Source organism: Haliotis cracherodii, unplaced genomic scaffold (assembly GCF_022045235.1).
Source record: "Haliotis cracherodii isolate W230 unplaced genomic scaffold, xgHalCrac1.p SCAF_25, whole genome shotgun sequence".
NCBI classification, from domain to species: domain Eukaryota; kingdom Metazoa; phylum Mollusca; class Gastropoda; order Lepetellida; family Haliotidae; genus Haliotis; species Haliotis cracherodii.
In genome coordinates, this window is record NW_027266281.1 from 3,798,699 (window position 1) to 3,822,429 (window position 23,731).

At 38.6% G+C, this 23,731-nt stretch overlaps 1 protein-coding gene and 1 pseudogene across 1 annotated transcript in view; one reads left to right on the forward strand and one right to left on the reverse strand.

Moving 5' to 3' along the window:
* The window catches only part of LOC139472807 (uncharacterized), a 74,234-nt gene extending 64,609 nt beyond the window's left edge, over positions 1-9,625 (reverse strand). Inside the window, exons 1-6 of the mRNA XM_071255286.1 lie at positions 9,456-9,625; positions 8,783-8,921; positions 6,777-6,943; positions 6,202-6,352; positions 572-738; positions 94-241 (exon numbers count right to left, since the gene is read on the reverse strand). Coding sequence (XP_071111387.1) covers positions 94-241; positions 572-738; positions 6,202-6,352; positions 6,777-6,943; positions 8,783-8,921; positions 9,456-9,621 — 938 coding nt within the window. The 5' untranslated portion in view covers positions 9,622-9,625. The remainder of the gene's footprint in view (positions 1-93; positions 242-571; positions 739-6,201; positions 6,353-6,776; positions 6,944-8,782; positions 8,922-9,455) is intronic.
* On the forward strand, positions 1,712-4,022 carry LOC139472574 (uncharacterized; annotated as a pseudogene).
* Positions 9,626-23,731: the final 14,106 nt, after the last annotated feature.

A 23,731-nucleotide genomic window follows, 5' to 3' on the forward strand; every position in this document is an offset into this window, starting at 1 on the left:
AGTGCCTGGTAAAGTTTCAAAAGCAGAACTTTTTATGTTCCTAAAATGGCAAGGTAAGCCTTCCCCCTAAGAGATGTCAAAAGACCAACTTACCACGGCAGATTTACCATTTTGCATACTACTTGTGCCTCCTGTGTGGAAAAAGATGACCCACTACAAACTGTTCCCCAGACATTGTTGTGTTGTACTTCCACTCGACCACGTCCAGGAATTGCCGAATTCAAGCGTATTTGAGAATATTCTTGAACAAATGACATACCAAGCATTACAAAAATATCATACAACATTACCTTTATTAATTGTGCAACAAATTTAGACTTACTAGAGGAACATATTGGAACAACTGTTGAGAAACAGTTAACATTATTCCATGTCTTTGAGTGATAATTTACACTCGGCCCAATAGCAGCTAGCACTCACCATGTAAAGACGTCACAGCTTTCACGAAACATTGTGATAATTTGGAATGAACGTCACAACCCTTGGAAAACACCCTCATCACCTTGTTATGACGTTTTTGTAAATAATAATTGCCAAATATTGATTATACTTTAATCATATTGGAACCTACCAGAGGGACATCGTATTCCAGCTACGGTCGACGTAGAACAGTCTACATCATACCAAGGATAATGGAGACATTCATTGAAGGATAGTTCTGTGCCAAGACATTGAACCTTGTCTAAGATAACTGGAGGTGTTGATGTCTTTGTGTGGTGGGTGGAGCTGGCCCCAATACTGAATATTAGATTATAAAATATTAGATAGGCAATTAACAAAATGTATATACATGCAAATATACACTTCATTCCTGAAAATGGAATTTGTTTGCAATATATTTAAGATTCGAATCTCATTTCTCTTATCGTAAATTGGGATATCAAAAGCACGTCTTACATTTGATGACAAAAAAAATTGGATCTAGCGATGCCCCGTGAACAATAAGTACATGTATTTCACATGTCAGAGGACACGCATGTGTGTCTCTTAAAAATACATCCGATGTAATAAGTATACAAATAGGTGAATAGTGAAAGGTGTTGGCACAAATACGAGGGTAAATCAAAATGTTCAGTGCCTCACATAAATAAAGCGACAGAACCATATCCATAAACAGAAATATCTTCCAAAACGATTCCGACTACGTCATACGCTACTGTTTATGACTCAAGGATTTACAAAGACATGTTAGTTAAGATTACTATATTCTTCAGCTGTAATCACCAACCATATCTTGTTTAATATTACGAACTTGATTGAACCATTACGCAATTAGACAAGTGGATGAAGAATTTCCATACAATTACACATTTGTATGCCTAGATAATGTAAAATATGTTCTCATTATTTAGATTGGTGTCAACTGATGTGTGAGTGATTTCTGAAACGAGAGACGCATGTATGCATTGTCCACGTCCCAGGATTGTTAAATGGAACAATCCAACCAGTATCTGTAATGAAGTATGTTAAAAACATACAGACCAAATTGAAGGAGATACAAGAGAAGAGACTACTATTTCAACCCGAGGCTGGGTTCATCAAATGACAACGACATCTGAACTTATACTAGATGCTACAGCAGAATACCATGCATACCACAGAGAATGTTATCAACGATTCACCATGAATCTCAATCGCCTCTCTTCACACACTTGACCATCAAGTTCCAAGCCAAGCAGGAAAAGTTCAGGAGACCTTTTATTGTTTACTCATGACTGCATATTCTGCAATTCCGAAGGGAGGAAGAAACCCAGGATCCAGGGAACATGTAGCACCGAGGTTCAGAGCCAGTGTCAATATGATCGATGGAGAGCCGTACTGGAAACGGCCGGGAAAAGAGATGACGAAAAACTTCTCACAAGAAAAACAAAACTTGTTCGCCTGTGAAGCAAAGTAACACGAGCCGTGTACAGTGAAGTACACACCAAATTCTGGACAAATCGAGATAAATGAAACTCATAGAGGCCCATAATATAACATTTGATACTGTGAGTAAAGTGATCGACTTGGATATCACACAGTAGAAGAAGATGATAAAACTGACTGATCTCTGCAAGATATTTATTGATGGCTTGCTACTAACAGAGTTTCCAAATCCAAACTTCCACCGTGAGAACCTCCAAGGAAAACTTGAGAAACACTACACACACAAGGACAGACTGTCTTTCTGTATGTTGGACAGCACTGGACACTTTCAAACCGATACTGTGTACACTTCCGATATTGAGGATGCTGATGAACATGCATATAGACTCGCTTATTCAGATACGATAAAGAAGCTGGAAGTTATCTGCACAAGGTTATTATAGACAGCTTCGCCAATCAAACGAATTGAAATGGCCACCATCTGCTCAGGATCACTGGAAGCAGCGCTGGCATCATGCTACAGGATATAGAAGGCAAGCCAGAAGATCATGGTGGCACCCGTGTAAAAAATTCCAACAATTCCGAAGGAGGATAATACTACCAAACAACGCTCGTTGAACCTTAATCCAGCTGAACATCTGCCAGATTGCTATTTGACCTAGAGTAGGAGTCCACAGATAGTGATCAAGCAGCTGACATACACTGATGGTGAACATTCCTACCATGAAGCAGACATGTGACCCGTATCGTGGGTGCTGATACAGATGAAGAGTTGTTTTTCACACCAGGAAATCCCTGGATGGACAGGGTTTATAACCGTGCCTGGTAAAGCTCCTGATCTATCACGTAATTGGTAGTCCAATCAACGATTATAGGACAGTACAGGTGTGTCTACATTGTGCTAAAATTGCCACAAATGAAGTCAACCGGTGCTACATCATCACCACCTTCGACTGAGGTGAATGTTTGAAATCATATCCCCTCGTCTGGAACAACCAAACTAAGTACGAGAATCTCATTATCGTGATCAGAACATTACATCTAGTTTGTGCATAAATGAACATGATAGGAAAGAACATAAATGGTTCAGGTCTCTCTGACATACTGCTGGAATCAGACTTAATTGCCTAGGGTCCATTGCAGATGTTCTTTCAAGGAAACATTACGACAGAGCTATGCCCTGCCATGAGGTCTTGTTGGAATGCCTTGAGAGCCTCCTAATGACTCAGTAAGTAGACAGTTGGGGTGAAACAGAAGTACTGTCTTCGCTATCAGAGCAATCAATGGATTTCAGCAATATCGCGTAGACATTAGAGCAGGACTTCATGGAAAGACTGCTCAACAATGGCTATCATACATGGATCATGTATGGCTTGTACTTCTACTGATACATGCCGTGAAACACAATGCTTTCCTCTTGTATGTGCATTTGCATTGTCTTCATCTCATGGCTGACCTGTTTTTCAGCTTTGTTGGCAACAGGTTTGAAGTCGAAAGATATGCAAGAGACTTCATGTGACATGCCAAGGATCAAGGTGATGCTGGTGGAAGTGGTGCTGGTGTTTCAGGCATGTTGACAATGTATGTGCATTGTCTTTATCTCATGGCTGGTAACTCACATGCTTCTCCTCTTTCATAGCCAGCATTGAGATTGAGATCTCATTCAGGAGCTACAGGCTTGTTAAAGAGAGGTGCTATCAGCGTAGCCTGGTCCTCCGGTCAGGTGTGAAGTCGAAAAGACTATGAAAGAGACGTTCATGTGACGTGCCAAGTATCATGGTGATGCTGTAGTTTCAGTCATGTTGACCAACCATGATGGTTATCAACGTTGGGTTAGAACCACTCACGCCAGATGGCAGTATGTTAACGTCACTCTCGATATGCCTGATATGTTGTCAGGCAGCATAGGGGAAACCAAAAAAACATGATGTTTTGGTGCCTGCTGAGGTACTGATAAGTGAAAAACTGGTAAACAGGACTTAAGATACCGTTAAAAGTTTCCTGAACACATTCATAGTTGACAGCAAAGATCAGTCACTCTCATCGGGACAAGCGGCATCAGAACATGTGAAAATAGATTTTCTCACAGAAGACATGCAAAGAATGCTTACATGAAAACCCATTTGGAAAGAGGAAAATATATTTTGAGTCAGTGAAACGTCTGAATCTCAAAACTTTGGGACACATGACCAAGAAAGCCAGGACCCCAACCCCTGCAAACAAAGTAGTTCAGTCCAAACAACAAGGGTACGTCACTTTTTAGTTGTTTATCACATCCCTAGGTCAAGAAATATACGTGGATCTGAAGGAACTGCTAAATGCTGCAAATCACCTTTCGCTCCTGTCCTTTACAGTAACGGACTGCAGACGTTTTCCCACCAAAGACCAGACCTGTCAAAGGCCACCACCTGACCAAGGATCTCAAGGATGCGGATCCCCTTCCTGCCCATGTATTTCTTGTGATCCATAATGGCAATAAACTGTTTTACTACTTGAAGGACATTCCCAGTAACTTCAACCACATTAGCAGGAAAATGTTTCATATAATGTCGAAAACCGGCGATGTTGTGTTCAGCACAGACAACTATGTTATTAATTCTGTCAAAGCCATCGAGCGACAAAGGAGGGGATGTGGGAGAAACTTCATTGTCAAGGACATGAGAACATGAATAATCCTACTGACGGGAAACAGTTAATCTCTAATGATATGAACAAGCTAATCATTCTTCTTACTGGACTCTGGAGCCAAGACTTGTTACAACAAACTCGAAGGCAGACAATTGACAGTCGTATGTGAAACCTTGCATACCAACTCACCTCTGGTGATGGGTCTGAGAACAGTGAATACAGAAATACCAATCCTCAAATCCTCCCGTGAGGAGACAGATTCCATCTATTCTTGTAAATACGCCAGGAACCAGAACTACAAGTATGTCAGAGTAAAGAGCCCAGACACTGACATTTTGTTCATCCTTCTCCATTATGCACACAATATGGAGAAAAAGAATATTTCAAACCGGGTTAGTAACAAGACAAGGTTGATTTTTGTCCGGGAACTTGCCCAGTCCCAAACTCATCAAGACTGTACCACATTGATACTATGAGTGCCTTCAAGGGACATTGGGGTCGGTCAGGTTGCCTAGTGGATAAAGCGTTCGCTTTTCACGCTGAAGACCCGAGTTCGATTCCGGACATGGGTACAATGTGTGAAGCCCATTTCTGGTGTCCCCCTCCATGATATTGCTGGAATATTGCTAAAAGCATAGTAAAACCATACTCACTCACTCAATGGACATGGGAAGGTAAAACCACTGAAAATCCTGTCACCTGTTGCAAGATCGGGTAAAACTAGCATGTACCCATCAACTTCATGACTTTTCATATGCTTTGTATGGGAGACCTTGTATAAGTGTTAATTATCTACGCTCCCTCAGAATGAATGGGCTGTGTGCCCCTCTCACAATGTTGATATGGGAAGTCTACCTCCTTGTCGACTGAGTCTTGAGCAGCACATAAGGAGAGTCAATTATCAGGTTGACATTTGGAATCCTGATATTCCAGCTCCCAAGGGTGGTCTATATGGATGATGGTTGATGGGAAACTCGGAGACATCCTGCCGCAGCAACTGATAGACATAGATGGATCAGTGGATACAAGCAGTGACGAGGATTCTGATGATGATGATGATGATGATGATACATCTGTTCCTGATGCAGCAGACTGACGGTGATAGCTCTGGCATTGATTTATGCATGTATTGACAATGAAACGGTTGACAATACTGCTCAATACACGGTACTTATTTATCTATATGTAATCATGTATTATCTGAGGGATCTCACCCTATTTTCACTGTAATTATATGGAAAGTCCCATAACCATGCCTAAAAATAAGATATATATGTATACATATTAACGTGAACAATAGATGATATTATGGTTTTAATGAAAACTTTTACTACAATATGTACTGTAAACCTCACTTATATTTCTACCTGTGTGGCTCTTATTCATCATTAGATTTACATTTCATTCGTTTGACCCAAATTTAATGCCAGAGATTCTGCTTCCCGAACAAAAAATTCCTTCCTAGAAATCCTTCCTAGAAATCGCGACACTACGGTATCTCCACGCGTATGATGAAACCAGGTCCCTATATGTTCAATGATAACATTCGATGCCATGTTTGGGACCAAAGTAGCCCGCTGCCTACGTCTACCAAGAGATGAACTTATCGACTTTTCCTCGTATAATAACCTTCAAACATTTGTCACGTTACACATACATCTTCTCCAGATACAGTAATATATGTGATGTGGAAGTTAGTCATATTACGTCTTGTGTCCCAACATTCTGCAGGCAACCGTTGCCTCTTCCACTCCGAACCCTGTAGAACAGACTCGACCCCACTGGCCTTCATAGTACAGCTCCAGCACTCCTTCCCCTGGCGTGTTGGTGGTGGATACAAGTCTTGCTGCTGTAGATTCTACGAAGACATCATACAAAACCAAGCTCAACAATATCTGACTTAACAATTTTTGTTTTGAATTATGTACACTGTTCACAATATTAAGTTAGTGACACACCGAACAAAATACAGTATGTTGTAATAATGTATCTATATTTGATGACAAGATAAGGTTAAAGCGGGACTACGCTCAATGGCCCGGTGTCCATATCCTGTCTAGCTCTAGACATGTAACTGCTGCTGTGTTTGACATTGCGTCTGTTTTAAAAGGGCCATCTGGTTTATAGAAAACTAACGTCTTCCTATGAACAGGAGATTGGTTGATAAAGGCAAACAGCCTACATCATCACGGTATTAAGTTCCAGTTACATGAAGTATAAAGTGATTACAATCAACTGGGGATGCAATGTCAGACCTCTGGAGAAAAAGGTTACACACATACCTAAAGTAAATGAAAAACATTGGACACCAACAGCTTCAGAGCTGCTACAATTATCACTCCCCCATTGGCTGTGCTTGCAGTCCATCAGATCTGTATTCAGCATAGTGCACTGCACGTAATCCAACAATATTGGTAAGGTTCTGTTTGCATGGAAAACCTTCCCAGCTCTGTAAATGAAGCATCACAAGAAGTCTTGTGTATTACAGAAAAACAGTGCATGAAATAAATGTTAATATTAATACAGGTGTAGTGTGATGAATAATTTAATAATATACTGAACCGCAAAAGGAACGTCACAATAGATATATATGTGAGAAATCTTATTTGTCCAAACACTGTAAACATACTTTAAAACATATCAAAAAGACTTGACAAAACTGATAATCAAGATTAAAACCATAGTCTCTTAGAAAATGGCATCACAAGTCAGTATCTCGTGTGTCCGCTATGTGCATTGATGACTGCCCTGCAACGTCGATACATGGAATGGCTGAGGCGGTTGATGAAGGCCATAGGCATTTGAGCCCACACTCTCAGGAACGGCTGACGCAGTTCAGATGCAGTTGTCGTCCTTGGTCGGACGTCATTTAGCTGTCTTTGAATCACGTCCAACAACTGCACAATGGGATTTAAATCGGGACTAAGGGCAGACCACTGCATGGTTCTGATGCCACTTTGCTGGAGGAAGTCTCTTGTTGCTCTCGCAGTGTGAGGCACGGGCGTTATGCTGAAACTCGTGGTTGAGGCGACGTGCCAAATAAAGTATGGCGTGTAGTCTCAAGACTTGATCAATGTACCGAGCTGCTGTGACACCATTGCCATTGCCTGGATCAATGTTCTGGAAGTCCACAGGGCCGACCCTCTGTGCAAGACCAATTCCACCCCACACCATGATGCTCGGACCACCCCACGAGTCTCTCACAACAACAAGAGCATCCGAAAAACGTTACCCACGGCGTCGCCAGTCTCTCTCTCTCTCTCTCTCTCTCTCTCTCTGCCATCTGCTGTTGAGATACAGTAACGGCTCCACTGCTGGTGACGCCAATGCTGGAGCTGTGTTGCCCACTGAAGATGGTCCCGGCGATGACGTGGTGTCAGAATGGGTCCTCGGTTTGGCCTATGACAGTGGACGTGTCTGCTCGTCAATCGTCGACGCACGGTGTCCGCACTAATGTGTCGCTGGTGTGTCCCCATGGTCTGTCGAGCAGTTTTCGCAGCAGTAACAAAGCGATCTTAAAGACGCTGTCGCACAATCTGACGATCCTGACGTCGAGTGGTGACCCTTGGTCTCCCACTACATGGTCGGTCATCTGTAATGTTGGTGGTCTGGTACCGTTGCTGGAGCCTGTATATGGTCCTATCGTTGATTTGAAATGGATTGACTACTTGCTGAGCGGTTTGTCGAGCTTGCAGTCGTCCAAGGGATTGGTGTCGCTGATTTCTTGTCAATCTTGGCGTGTGGTAGCAATTCCATTACGAATGAATGTTATCCGAACTTGGTGGATTTTTATAGGGCAAGAAATGGGGGAACACATGTGCATTTCAACTTGCACGGAACTCATGGTTACCATGGCCGTTGCCATGATGCGTTTGGGCGATCGGTTTTATTCTCATCTGCTTTCTTATTTTATCTTTGAATTTCATTATTTGCAGGACAAAGTCATGTTAAATTTTAGAAACTTTGACAAAAAATACCCAGACATTAAAATGACAACTTTTCATGCAATTTTACTTGGGGTGACGTTTCTTTTGCGGTTCAGTATATTTGAAAAATCCCCTCCTGGAAGGCCTGCTCCTTTTCAATATAAACATGCTCTCCAGAGGGCAAAGGATGCGAATGTAAATATTTTAATTTTATTTTAACTATCATTTCTGTGTGTTTGTGTGTTTGTCTGTCTGTCTGTCTGTATGTATGTCTGTGTGTGTGTGTGCGTGCGTGCGTGCGTGCGTGCGTGCTTGTGTGTGTCTGTATATGTGCCTGTTGAAACTCTTGACCGATAACTTACTGGTATCCCAGACGCCTGCACACAACTGAAGCTTCTACTTGGCCGAAATTGTCATCACACACCATGCCCCATGTACCGGAGTGGTACACCTGTAGAAGTCCTCTATTGTAGTCTGATGTCAGCTTTATCGTCACCTCATCTACACAGGGTGTAATATTCACATCATGAGCATCGATCGATCCACGCAATTGGGATCAATGACATGCATCAACAAAGTCAGCGAGCCTGACCATCCGTGCCCGTTAGTCGTCTCTTACGGCAAGCATGGGCTGCTGAAGACCTATTCTACCCCTGAACGTTGTTAATGGAATGTGTAGGCAACTCAGTGTAATCAAGGAATCGTCGTCTGACATATTTATCCACAAAATGAGTGAGTGAGTGAGTGAGTATGGTTTTACGCCGCTTTTAGCAATATTCCAGCAATATCACGGCGGGGGACACCGCAAATGGGCTTCACACATTTTACCCATGTCGGGCGACCGCCCCATCCACAAAATGATGTTGAGTGGGTAGACAATATATTCATGTAACTCAAAAGTTGTGAAATGTAACGCATGTGCCCATATTAGTATATGAAGCAAACTTTTGAAACAAAGATTGCAAATTTTGGCACGTTATTTTTGAATGGCTACACATTGGACATTGAAACTTTTATGTATTCATGCCAACTCACTTTCATCACATATGATACCAACATCTTCAAGGTGATCACAGTTATGGGATCCCCAGCCATTGTGTGGACAATCACTCAGGGATGATTCAGTACCATTGCAGTCCAGGTTATCAAGCCAGATTGTCCCACTTCCAAATCCAAACTCGGAAATATAGTTCGGTGTCATTCCAGGTTCACTGTCAATAGAAACGGAAGGTTTTGCCGAATGTGTTATAAATTTCTAAGTCATATCACATTAGCTATATTGACTCTATAAACTTTGCCATCACTATCACGTACAACAGATTGAAACCACTGCATAAACTAAAATTGACTTGTCTAAATTGGATACTGTGGAACCTGCACTTAAAAAAAATCCATCTATACAAGCTTGTATATGCTTTGGAATGATGATATTTCCAAAGCATATACAAGATTGGAATGATGATATATACAAAAATATACAAGTTTGTATATACGACATATACAAAAATATACCATTTGTATATATGGTATATTCAAATTTGTTTTCTTTGTATATATTGGTAAAGGGAGATAATTGTTATGTATTTGTGTATAATTATTATATATATATGAAAATTGAAGTGTTTTAAGTTGAGCACTGTGTTTCTTTGTATATATTTGTAAAGGAGGATAATTGCTATGTATTGTTCTATAATTGTTTTGTATGTGCAAAATAGTATCAGCAAGTTACAAAAGCTGATATAGTTGCGTGTAACATTACTGGAATGTTTAATTAGTACTCCACACTGTTAGCGGGAGTACATACTCTCCTTGCAATGATATTGACGGGTAAGCGATTGAGGCATCTGGTACTTTTCCTGGCGCGGTGCTTGGTATGTGAGTAGACTATAGGGTCAAATGCATAGAGAGGATAAGCTGTCGGGGGTGATTGCATTGGTGGAGACTGTTTTGAAAGTGTTGAAATCAATTTGTGCTGAGCTTGTACGGGGAGGCCGCGATGTGATTTGTGACATGCACTCGTGCACATGGCAGATTAGCCAACAGAGTGGATTGCACAGAGGATGAAAACTATTTTATTATTAATTTAAAGTGTTGAATTTGGTTTGTTCTGAGGTGTCGGTTTAATTGTAGGGTATACATTGTTATAATGTCAAATCTAGGCGGAACGCGGAAAATCGCGTTTTTAAAAACGGCAGTACTTGGAAAAATCCTCTTCAAAATATAATCAAAGATATTTTTTATAAATACTCCATAAAAGTACTCCGAAAATAAAAGTACTCGTGTTGCCGGACAACCGTGGCGGATTGTCCTGTTTTCGATCACAGTTTTCAGCATCAAACATGCCTTTATTATTATTCATCACACAATCATGGGATCATTTCCGGACATCATACGTTTTCTATCCAATCCAATCTTTATTTCACATACTGAAGAGGCCACAGGTCTATAGTACAATTTGAAGAATATACAATTTTATACAATTTATGTACATATCTCACCAAATCACCTCACGTCATTCCACCTCGCATCTCTGTCGGTATAAAGAGGCATAATATATGTACATGGAAACATTTTGTAAGATACTTCATTTTGGGTTTGACAGCAGTGTAACAAATTTAATAATATTAGGGTACCTGTAATAATAAGCTTGCAGGTATTTTTCTCTAAGGTGTAAATACACTGGACATACAAGTAAGAAATGAAATTCATCTTCTACTGAGTTTAAACTACATAGATTACAGATTCTTTCTTCACGGGGAATGTTTACATAGCGCCCTGTTTCTATTCTAAGATCGTGAGCAGAACATCTAAAACGTAAAAGAGCCGTTCGAAATTTTTTAACATTAACTCTTGATAAATAATCTTCCATAATTATTTCTGATTTAAACATTTTGTAATAAAAGCACTTGTTTGTTAGAGTCAATGATGCAGTCCAAGATTGTAAATAGATATCCTTTAATCTCTGGGTTAATGAAAGTATAAACATTGATATAATAAACTATCATCATATTATAACAGTTTTTTTGCAATCTATATGAATCTTTTCTATGGCATCAAAGTGCTGTAAACCCCAGACTTCTGCCCCATACAACAAAATGGGGAGTATCTTTATATCAAATATTTAAAAAAAAGATTGATAAAATGGTTTCTAAAAATTTCAAACTCTTATGGATACTTACAAAGACCTTTCTTGCTTGTAAAGCAGCTTGATACAAATGTTTATGCCATGACAAGTTTCCACTGAAGTAAACACCAAGATATTTATAAAATCCTGAAGTTTCTATTTTTTGTCCTTTAAAGGACCAATATTCGTCACACAGAAATTGTTAATAATCCAATAATGACTTTTTTTATGATAAAGTTGTCTTTTATAAGCGAATGAGATGTTTTACAGTTGTTCATGTGAAAAAACTATGAATGTTTATTCAGCGTCCGAAAACCCATAACACCGGGATATATGTTGTATTAATGTCTTATGTTTTACAAAAGATAATAAGTACAAAGGTATGCTTTTCTCAATATGCTTCAACATGGGAAAAGGGACATTGCACGTTTGTGGCATTATTGCTCCCAGGTGGCGGCGGCGTCCACTAATGCCTACATCCACTAATGCCTACGGCCTACAATAAACAATGTCAGCGACACCTGCTATCAGTGCATCATTTCTGCATCATTGCATTAGTTCTTATAGTATACACCAGCAGATATTTGATGATCTCAAAGAAATATCAAAGAGTTCATTCCTAGCATGGGTTTTCATTGTGTAGGCATTATTCCCCACTGCTTTATTTATTTGTAGGCAATAGTAAATGTAGGCAAAAGTGGACGTAGGCATTAGTGTCTGGAAGGTTACAGGCCGGCAAAGCCACATTTCGAAAATAGATAGCCCAAATTGATGTGGCTCTCGCGGCAATGGTTATGGTTGCGTGATTGTATAATGTGGCTCTCGCGGCTATGCTGTCAAAACATGCTTTGTGATTCTAACAGGTTACCGTATATAACAAAACAAGTCTTGTTTTCTCATTTTCTATTCAACAAGGATAACATATTCATCAAAACTTTACATTGATGAATATGAATAGCATATGAATATCATAATGCAGATGAAGGAGGTCGCCCACGTGGTCAGCATATTCCACGAGGTACTACAGGGAGGGCGGCAGCTCTTGTCACCAGCTTCTTCACCTCCTCATCTTCCTTATAGTCCAACACCAGACCTTCTTTCTGCACCCTCCTCCAGATACATTGGGTGAAGTGAAAGAAACACCCTCTAACTAATGTCCCAGGAAATACCTCAGTCACGGCATTGTGAGCTGCACGTTCAAAGTCCAACTGAATTGTAAGTGGGGCAAACTCTAGACCTCCTCTACTAGCAAAATCGCATAGGTACTGAAACATGTTGACATAACTTTTGTTCGATTGGACAACAAACAGTAAACTAATGGAAACATATGGCCAAACACCTCAGCATGTAAACAATAAATCTGATCAAACATCTTGGGACAGGCATAAAATGAACCATCACAAAATACAATGTCTGCAGTACACAAATGTTCAATGTTCTTGTCTGTAGTGAAGATGATGATGTCGTCACTAACACGGTGTAGGAACTGGTCGCCTCCCTCAGTCTGGGAGTACCGCGCTTAGTAATTTAAATGTGGGACACTCATATAAAGGTATCGGTAATCGGATTAATTAATTACACGCTAGAATAGGCGAAATGCACTCAGCTGAAAATGTGGCTTTACCGGCAATAGCCATTTCTGAAATGTGGCTCTCCCGGCTAGACACCGTCTGGAACCCAGGTGGCCGGGTGCGCAGAAACTATTCCCGATTTTTTAAAAGTACTGATTTAACTCCGAAATTTTACATCCGCCATCTTTGTTTTTTTTACTTTTGCCACTGTTACATTTGTTGGTATGAATATTGTCCAAACGGCACAAAATTGCTTAAAATGCAATCAAATGTTGAAAATATTTCTTGGGGCTCAGCCTAATATTGTTAGCAAAGTCAACAAACTACGACCATAAATGTAATGTACAACAGGCGCAAGAAAATTTAAAATAATTCTTACAAATACAAATGATAAGAAGTCGAATATGAATACTTATACCTGTACTTTTTAGTACAAGAAATTGACACATTGACGTATTCAGATTAAATTGATATGTTCTTTACTTATGTAAATGCAAATGATAAAAAATAATTAACAGTGAGATACTCTGGCTATTGTGCAAAGCATCCAGTCCCAATAAAAGTGAACAGAATGCCGATGTTATACAAAGCAATCATATAACATATCGCAACTGATAGTTCTAAACAATCAGGCAATCAACATAATGACGGTATCAGTGGGCACATCGTGATATTTGAAGATAAAAAATGATAACTCATGTCAGCAGTCTGGGAAGTAATACACAGCATCTTGACAATGAACAAAAAGAAGAAGAAAAAGCAGAATAGTTTATTAAAGTGTCACTATTTAAACAACCAACCATTTTGGCTTTTGAGACAAAATACGCATCACGCCATAGAAGTACCACGAACACACACACACATCCGCAAATTCAGTCACTAACCCACCCACATATATTACGTTACACACCACACCACGGAATTCCATACTCGGAATTGACCCATGACATATCCTTCTTCATGTCAGGGAATGGGTTTTTGGATGGTGGTCAACGGACACGTCTTGCCTTAGGGAAAGCTGCTGTACTGTCCAGCTTCTTCATGTATGTCTCATCTGCGAGCCTCTTCGCCATCTGCAGTTCCGTCGACTTGCAGTTCTTTGGTCGTACTGTAAAAAATCTTTATGCCGTCTTCGTCATAGTTACTTTCCTCGGAGCGCATCAACTGTGCTATCTTTAATGCGTCCTCGTACCTCTGTTTCTTCTGGACGGGAAGGTTGCGATGGCGTATCCCGAGGACTCGGTTACGACTCTTCTAAAGAAAAACAACAACTTTATTTACAATTGCATTTCAAATTTATAATGCATATGCATGTATATACATGTATATGCTCATGAGCAATGGAGGAAAATATGTGAAAATCAAATTCAAATTTATTCTGATAACCCTTAGAACAACACTATTTGGGAATGCCAGGTGCTACTGGTAGTGTTGGGTATGCTTACCCATTTTGAAGATTCACTCTTTGTAATTCGACATCAAACGGATTACATCACACTCTGAGTAAACAATCTCATTTAACCCTTAATTAGTTAATTAATCTGCTGTATATTGTATCACTTAGTATTGCCTTAACGAGGAGTAATCCCTTGTCAGTTGTTGGTGAGTGATCAATTAATGTCTGGAGAAAGGGATTAGCCTTACTCACAATAAATTAACATTTCACACTGCAACAGAAGAGATTATCGATCATTATGCCTTTATAAGAAAGTGAGAAAGAGAAAGATTGAATGATACATAACGGGTCGTGCCTGCATTATATAGCACGGCACAAAAAAAGCCCCAATATAAACAACTCAACTAACCCCACCCAAAAGGCCAACAACCTAGCCAAACACTTCTCTAAAGTTAGCAGCAACAGTAACTTCAGTAAGAAATTCCAAGATAAACTAAATAAAGAAACCAAATTCTCCAAAGAAAACAGACAAGACAACCTAGAAATAAATCAACCTTACACCATAGAAGAACTAAATCACGTACTAAACAATAGAAAAAAAGGAACAGCCCCTGGCCTAGACCTCACCTCTTACCAAATAATCAAACACTTACCTACCAAACTACTCCAAACTTTACTTAAACTATACAACCTAGTCTACCTAAACGGACAGGTCCCATCCTCATGGAAGGAAGCTCTAGTAATCCCAATACCTAAACCAAATAAACCAGCAGATCAGGCAAACTCCTATAGGCCCATCTCCTTAACCTCAAATCTCTGCAAAATAATGGAACTTATGACTAAAAATAGGCTACAGCACTACCTAGACCAAAACAACATCATAAATCCTGACCAAAGCGGCTTCACTCCTGGCCGATCAACTCTCGATAACCTTGCCCGACTAGAACAGGATATAAAAACAGGACAGCTAAACAAGCAATACACCATAGGCATATTCCTCGACTTCTCTAAAGCTTTCGATATGGTATGGCACCACGGGCTACTACAAAAACTAAAAAAAATAGGACTAAAAGGTCAAATAATAAACTTCATCCAAGATTTCCTAAACAATCGCAAAATTACCGTGGGTATAGACCATACACTATCGGACCAGTGTCCCCTAGAAAATGGCACTCCCCAGGGCAGCATCCTCAGCCCAACCCTCTTCAATATAATGATAAATGATCTATTCGAGGGATAATCCCCTAAACTAAACACTTCAAAATTCGCGGATGACGGAGCCCTATGGATCCGCACTAAAAGCATTAAAATGGCAGAAAACTTAATCCAGAAATCTCTAAATAAAATACAACAATGGGCAGACAAATGGGGCTTCTCCCTTAACTCAGGACAACAGGAGTAGTATTCAAACATAAAAACATGAAACCTGCCTACCCAATCCTCCAGCTAAACAACCAAACAATCAAATTCCAAAAACAAACAAAATTCTTAGGACTTATTTTCGATCAACACCTCACCTGGGAGGCTCACGTCCAAAACCTAAAAACTAGATGCAGCAAAGACCTTAACACATTAAGATGTCTCACCGGCTCTAACTGGGGAGCCTCCAAAGATACCCTCCTCTCACTATATACAACACTAATTAGATCAAAACTAGACTACGGCTGTGTCATATACAATACCCTAAACAACTCTCTTTCTAAAAAACTTGACTCAATACAATATCAGGCTCTCAAACATGGCACCTCCTACACCTCACTTCAGGCCCTTACAGGAGAAATGCCACTAAATCTACGCAGGGAACATCTAAGCCTTAATTTCTGGGCCGCGTCCCAAACAAACCCTCTCATCCTAAAACCTAATTAACCAAAACATTAGCCCAAGAAACCAAGCTCTAGCTCGCAAACACCCCTTACTCACCCCAATATCCCAAAGAATAACTAACTACCTCAATGAACACCAAACTCAAAATCTTAAACAAAACTGCAAAAAATCAAATATCTTCACCCCTAAACTCAAAATACCCCAAATAGACACAACGCTAGCTAACCAAACAAATAAACAAACCGACCCAAACATAGCTAAAACCACCACACTTGCATACATACACGAAAATTGGCCAAATTGGTGTCACATATACACAGACGGATCTTCAGACCCGATCTCCAACCACACAGGCTTCGGAGTCCATACCACACAACCAGTTATATCCACACAATCTTACCGACTCCCTAACAACCAATCTGTATTCACGGCCGAACTTATGGGCATGGCCTCAGCCCTGCATAACCAACAATCTAAAAACAACAAAAAAATCCTAATTCTCACTGACTCCCTAAGTGGACTACAAGCCCTCCAAAACAAAAATACCAAAAAACGACCTAAATTAATAAACCAAATACTTAAAAGCTCCAACGACCTAACAAAAGCAGGCAAACAAATAACCTTCTTGTGGATCCCCGCCCACGTAGGAATTTACGGCAATGAAAGCGCCGATAAAGCAGCTAAATTATCTCTCAAAATACCAGAAATAAGCCTAAACCTACCCATCTCAAAATCAGAAATTAAAAGTGTAAACAAACAAAAAATAACCAAAAAATGGCATAATCAATATCAAAACTCAAATAGCCAAATCAAAAAAGTGCTCAGAAAACCACTCGCCAAACCTAAAATCCTACACCCCTCTAAAAAAATTGACAGATTAATTACAAAACTCCAAACAGGACACACCAACCTAAATAACCACCTAAAACAACTTAAAAGACACACCACAGGCAACTGCCCCGACTGCAAACAACCCGAAACCACAGAACACGCACTCATTCACTGCACCCACTATCAAACACACAGAACCACACTACAAACCGCCCTCAATCTAAATAAGGTTCCTACTCTAGATGAAATACTAAACCCTCAAAATAAACTAGAAAACTTCAAGGCCCTAGGCGTATTCCTAATCAAAATAGACCTAATTAAGCGCATCTAAAAATTAATTAATCTACCAATCCAAAATCCAATAAACATACAAACACCCACCTCACCCGGCTCCCTTAGTTCCCTCCTCCACCCACCTCGGCATTTATTCCAAATTTAAAAATTTCAAAAAATCAATATAAGCAACCCCTAAAAGCCCCCTCTTGGGTTGCACACACCACTTTCACCCTTCTCGGAATACACTAAATGGTCCGACCAGGCCCGTGTGCGAAATACGCTTTAGTCGGAAAGCGCACGTTAAATCTTTTATATCAGTCAGTCAGTCATTATATAGCCTGCAAGAATCGTCTCTGTAAACTAATAGAGGATTTATTTCAATTTTACAGAATATTCAAATGCTAAGTATATGATAAAGTGTTGAAGTAGCATTAGATATGTTTGAGATCACAGTTTTCAATTAACTGTATAATGTACCTTGCTGTCTTTGAGACAGTCAGTATCTGTAGAGCTGGCTTGGTCTAATTGGTATTCAGTCCCTGGGACACAAATATTGTTTACTAGCATTGTTTTGTGAGCAGCCGGATGCATAAATAATATGTAATATATTTCCGTATTATATTTTATAGTACTTGTTGTTTTAATATTGTTTACAACAGAGAGAACGAAGATTTGTTTTTGAAAAACCACAACAGCACGCATATGTTCTAGCAAAAGGAAACTTGATAAATATTCATTTTGCTTAATTTCTACTTTGGAGCTCTGAAAGCTTGACGCTGTATAATTTGGGACGCGTATGGCTGGATGCAAACCAAATGTTTAATTCTTGCAAATTAAGACACCAGCGGCGGTATAGGAGCATATATGTAATGTCATTCAACACAGAATAATACATCAAGTTGTTTCAATGTAAAGATTAAGTATATCTAAAGATATGGAAATTAAATATTGATACTTGTTTTTAATCTTTGATCTTTTGGGAAAATAATAGTGGAACTGGTTGAGTCTGACGTATTCTACATTAAAAGTGACAGATACGTGATTTACATCATTAAAATTTAAAGTGATACAGTGATACAATTATAAGTGAGGGTTGTGATTTATTTAGGAATGAAGTCAGTATTTGGGGATTTAACTTGCGCTTACCGACATTATGCGTATTAAGCACACGATTAAGAAAATAATGTTATTCATTTATTTATATGAAGTACAAATGCATCAATCCTATATCACCCGACTTGATGAATGTTATTTCGTGAATACACAAATTGCATAACACATTCCTTGAGGACAAACCCAAATGGCCCGTCCCTTTGTGACAGGTGTTATTTATAGAATGTATTGCCACCACATTATGTCCCGGCACTTTTATGACATGTAATGAACCTAGTCGCTCCCTGAATCTGTAACAACAACATTGGTCTTATAAAATCAAAGTAGCATAAATGTTACGTAATTCGTATTCAAAAATTGACTGATAAATATAACATGAATATAATTGCCCTTTTGGGGATAATATAATATTGGGAAAATATACTTAAAAGTACATGATTAAAAAATTTCAGAATCAACTGTTTCTTGTATTTATGACCGACTTCACACAAACTGAATAATTAAACATATGTTTATATAGCTATAATTACATGCATGACACCTACATTATCATGAAATAATAATGTTGGTCATGTTTGTTAATTTGTACATTTCGTTGTTATTGGTATCCTGGGGATGTTGTAATTATACCCGTGTTCTGATCTTATTTGACGTAGAATACATGAAAAACGATTGGTCAACAGTTGGTGCGGTCGATGGAAAGGTGTTCAATTACTAAGAAAATCTATTGAACTGTTTAATACTTAATACGTGTCTTAACATATTAATTAATTCTTAAGTTATAACATTAGTGCAAACTCACCCGAACGTAGGATGTAAATGGACCGATTTCAAAATAGCTAAATTGACAAATTGTTTCCCATAAACCACTGAATATAAACTCACTTAGCCTTTAGAATAGAAAGGCGAATCGTTTCTTAATATATTGTCTTTTAAGCCGATGGAAGTTTAAATCACTACAACCGAGTCCGAGGCGATAAAGGATTATGTGACAAAATCTGGTATCATGGCTTAAATGTATATAAGTAACACTGTCCAAGTTTAATAATCCTCTATATCAGATTACTATTCCAATTATTAATGGTATCAGGTAGGAATAACTTGGCAAAGCATTCTGTTCTACAACATATAGCCTGTATATTGGTTTGATTTCTATAAATGTAATTACTAACAGGCAAAGATGTTTTCAATCTTGTAAAAAGTTGTAATGGCTGTGTTAGTTTCTCTATATATTTTCTCGTGGCCTGTACCCCTTATCGCCCCACAAATAGTCAGTATAGTCTGTATTGAGTGAGTGAGTTAAAATTTAACGTCTCATCGGCAATATTTCAGCGTCCGGAATGAATCTTAGTGTAAACATTCTAGGATTAATTCTTGTTTTTGGTACAATTATCCAAAATATGGGCATTATATGCTTGTTCATAACTTCTAACGATTTATGTGAAAGGAGTTATTTAACTGAGTGAGTGAATATGGTTCTCGTCAATATCAGAATCTGACTGAAATATTATTCCCAAAGTCATAAATATTAATTCCTTTCATTTTAAGATTAGGTTTTGCACTTGGGAAGACTTTAATTTAACGTGAAATAGAAAGTTTCTGTTTTCTCTGGATTAAATTTTACTTACTTTCATTCATTTGGTAATTTTCTCCAAATCAGCATTAATATTTTACGCAGTAGTATTTGGAATTGTCCCTTTGGGGAATTGTCTGGACCCCACCGTAAACACAGTAAACAGAAATTCCAATGTGAATAATATGTACAATAGTTTGTTGGCTCGACATGCAAGACTCCATAATTTTAGTTATAATGTAAAACTTATAGTAATATTAACTTATATTTAAAACAAATCATTAATGTATTTTACATGGAAGACGAAGCGACACACATTGTATTTTATAATAATGCACAATTTTGAATGCTTTAAACCTGTTGCATTAAACAAATACTGGATTTGATGTAGTCATATAGTGAATCAATATGTGTCTAGTCTTCCAAATGTTCTATTGCGAACACATATAGTGTCAGCGCTCATGATCGCCATATCTATGAATGAATGAAAATATCATCATTAATAAACTCACCAGAGCTCACTGTGTGTTCTGAAGACAAATCGCTGTTAGGCATCCTGCACGGCTTCGTTCACGTTCACCCTCAAATGTACCATAGAAATCTGCGATTGTTCGAATGCATTTTTGCTTACTTACTTACTTACTTTGGAGATTTAACGTGCGCTTTCCGACTGATGCGTATTTCGCACACGGGCCCGGCCAGGCCATTTAATGTGTTTCCGAAAGGGGCAAAGGTGGCCTGTGCAACCCTAAAAAGGGGCTTTAGGGGTTGCTTATATATAATTGGGAATTTTGAGATTTGGAATAGATGCCGATGGGGTTGGGGAGGAGAACTAAGGGAGCTGGGTATGGTGGATGTTTGTTTGTTTATGTGATTTTGATTTGGTAGGTTATTATGTTTTTAGATGCGTTTTATTAGTTCCGTTTTGATTAAGAATACGCCTAAGGCCTTGAAGTTTTCTAGTTTATTTTGTGGGTTTAGTATTGCTTCTAGAGTGAGAGCCTTGTTTAGATTGAGGGTGGTTTGAAATGCGGTTCGATGTGTGAGGTAGTGTGTGCAGTGGATGAGTGCGTGTTCTGGGGTTTCTAGTTGTTTGCAATGTGGGCAGTTACCTGTAGTGTGTTTTTTAATTTTTTTTAGGTGGTTATTTAGGTTGGTGTGTCCTGTTTGGAGTTTAGTGATTACTCTGTCGATTTTTTTGATGGATGGAGAATTTTTGGTTTGGTTAGTGGTTTGCTGAGCACTTTTTTGATTTGGCTATTTGAGTTTAGATAAAGGTTATGCCATTTTTTGGTGATTTTTTGCTTGTTTACACTTTTAATTTCTGATTTTGAGATGGGTAAGTTTAAGCTTATTTCTGGGATTTTGAGGGATAGTTTAGCTGCTTTATCTGCGTTTTCATTACCGTATATTCCTACGTGGGCGGGGATCCACAAGAAGGTTATTTGTTTGCCTGCCTTAGTTAGGTTGTTGGAGTTTTTAAGTATTTGATTTATTAATTTAGGTCGTTTTTTGGTATTTTTGTTTTGGAGGGCTTGCAGTCCACTTAGGGAGTCGGTTAGTATTAGGATTTTTTCGTGGTTTTTGGATTCTTGATTATGGAGGGCTGAGGCCATGCCCATTAGTTCTGCCGTGAATATTGATTGGTTATTTGGGAAGCATTTTTGCGACAGGCGTTCGTTTATTTATTAAAATTCCACTAATTCATTAATCACATTGAGTTGCTCGCCTCTTCTCCAGTTGCTCACACTCTGAACTGATGTAGCTGCATTGATTAACTGGAGTCCGGATGTACCTAATTACAAACTCTGTTCTAAATATGCTAATCGTGGAAGTGCATTATACTGGATGACAAACTTAGTAATCCTTTCACACTAATGATCCTTGTATACACTGAACGCATGCCAATTGACTAAACAAACATCCTTAAGTAGAAGTATCACAATGGACGGTGTGTACAACTGTTTGACAAACAATATCAACCAATATTTCATATTTAGAATCACCATTACATGAAATCACAGAAACATATATATTAAATTTTACTTCGAAAACTCCAGAACTAATGTCGTGAACGTAATATAATAGGAATTTATTCCAACAAAGTGTTTCCTATATATGTTTCCTTGTACAATTTTAAATTCATGGATTTTTTTATCTATTATTTTGCAATGATCGTGACAATCGCTAAAAGGCTACTCTCTTGCTATTCCGTTTAGTGGTTATTCTAGTTTAGACAGCGACAGCCTCTCGTTATACAACCAGTGCTTTTCTAACCCCGATTTATTTAAGACAGCGTCAGTCATTCGCTATACAAACAGTTTTTTTTCTAACCCCGATTTAGTTAAGACAGTGGCAGCCTTTCCCCATACAAACAGTGCTTTTCTAACCCCAATTAAGTTTATACAGCGGCAGCCTTTCGTTAAACAGTGCTTTTCTAACTCCGACCTAGTTAAAACAGCAGCAGCCTTTCGTTATACCAACAGTGCTTTTCTAACCCCGACCTAGTTAAAACAGCGGCAGCCTTTCGTTATACAAACAGTGCTTTTTCAAACCGCGATCTAATTAAGACAGCGGTATTATTTACATTATCTGTTACTAAAATCTGCACAAATGTTCTATTTCTTGTGTAAAATGCTGTCAACATAAAGAAATACAAATTATTTCATAACACTCCAAACATAGTTGCCATAATGAAAATAGTATTAACGTATTATTGTCACGTGCAAAAATACTGTTCGGTAACATTAGTAATATTTTCAAACCCCAAGAAAACCTCTTACGGGTTCAAAAGATTCAATGAAGCAGGGGTAAAATCTCTCCATATATACAAAATTGTATAGTTTTGGATATACCAACTATACAAAATTGTATATTTTGGAAATACCAAATATACAAAATTGTATATTTTGTATATATTGGAATTTTCCCTTATGCTGGTTGCAAACCAAAATGGCCTATTTTCAGTCACGATGTGCCGAATTAGAATGACGGCCAAAAAGCACAGCAGTAAATGGTAACATCTCTTGGAAAAAGAACTTGACTTTTGTTTAATGTGGAATTACTTTAAAACGATTATTAAGAATATTAGTTTTCAAGATATGAAGCGGATACTGCAAAAACTCGTTGCAAGACAAAATGGCCTTTTTTCAGTGAAGAGGTGCCAAATTAGAATGGTGGGCTTGGTGCGGTTCTCCACAAAACACAGCAATAAATGGTTATATCTGTTGGTAAAAGAATTTTACTTTTGTTTAAACAAAATTTAATGTAAAGTTTTAGTTTTCAAGATATGAAGTGGATACTGTGAAACTTCGCTGCAAGCCATGATCTACTTTCACTCAAGGTGAGCCGATTTAGAATGGTGGGATCCAGAAAGCACAGCAATAAATGGTAACTTCTGTTGAAACAGGAACTTGATCTTTGTTTGAAATGGATTTGCTTCAAAAATATTATTTAGGATATTAGTTATCAAAACAGTTATTGAAATATGTCCTTCAGATTGGCCAGATCGAGCTTCAAGAACACTGGTTTCCTATCTCAAGGTTATAGCTGCCATAAGTCGTGGCGGGGTAACAATTTGAATATCAACATTTGAAACTGCGT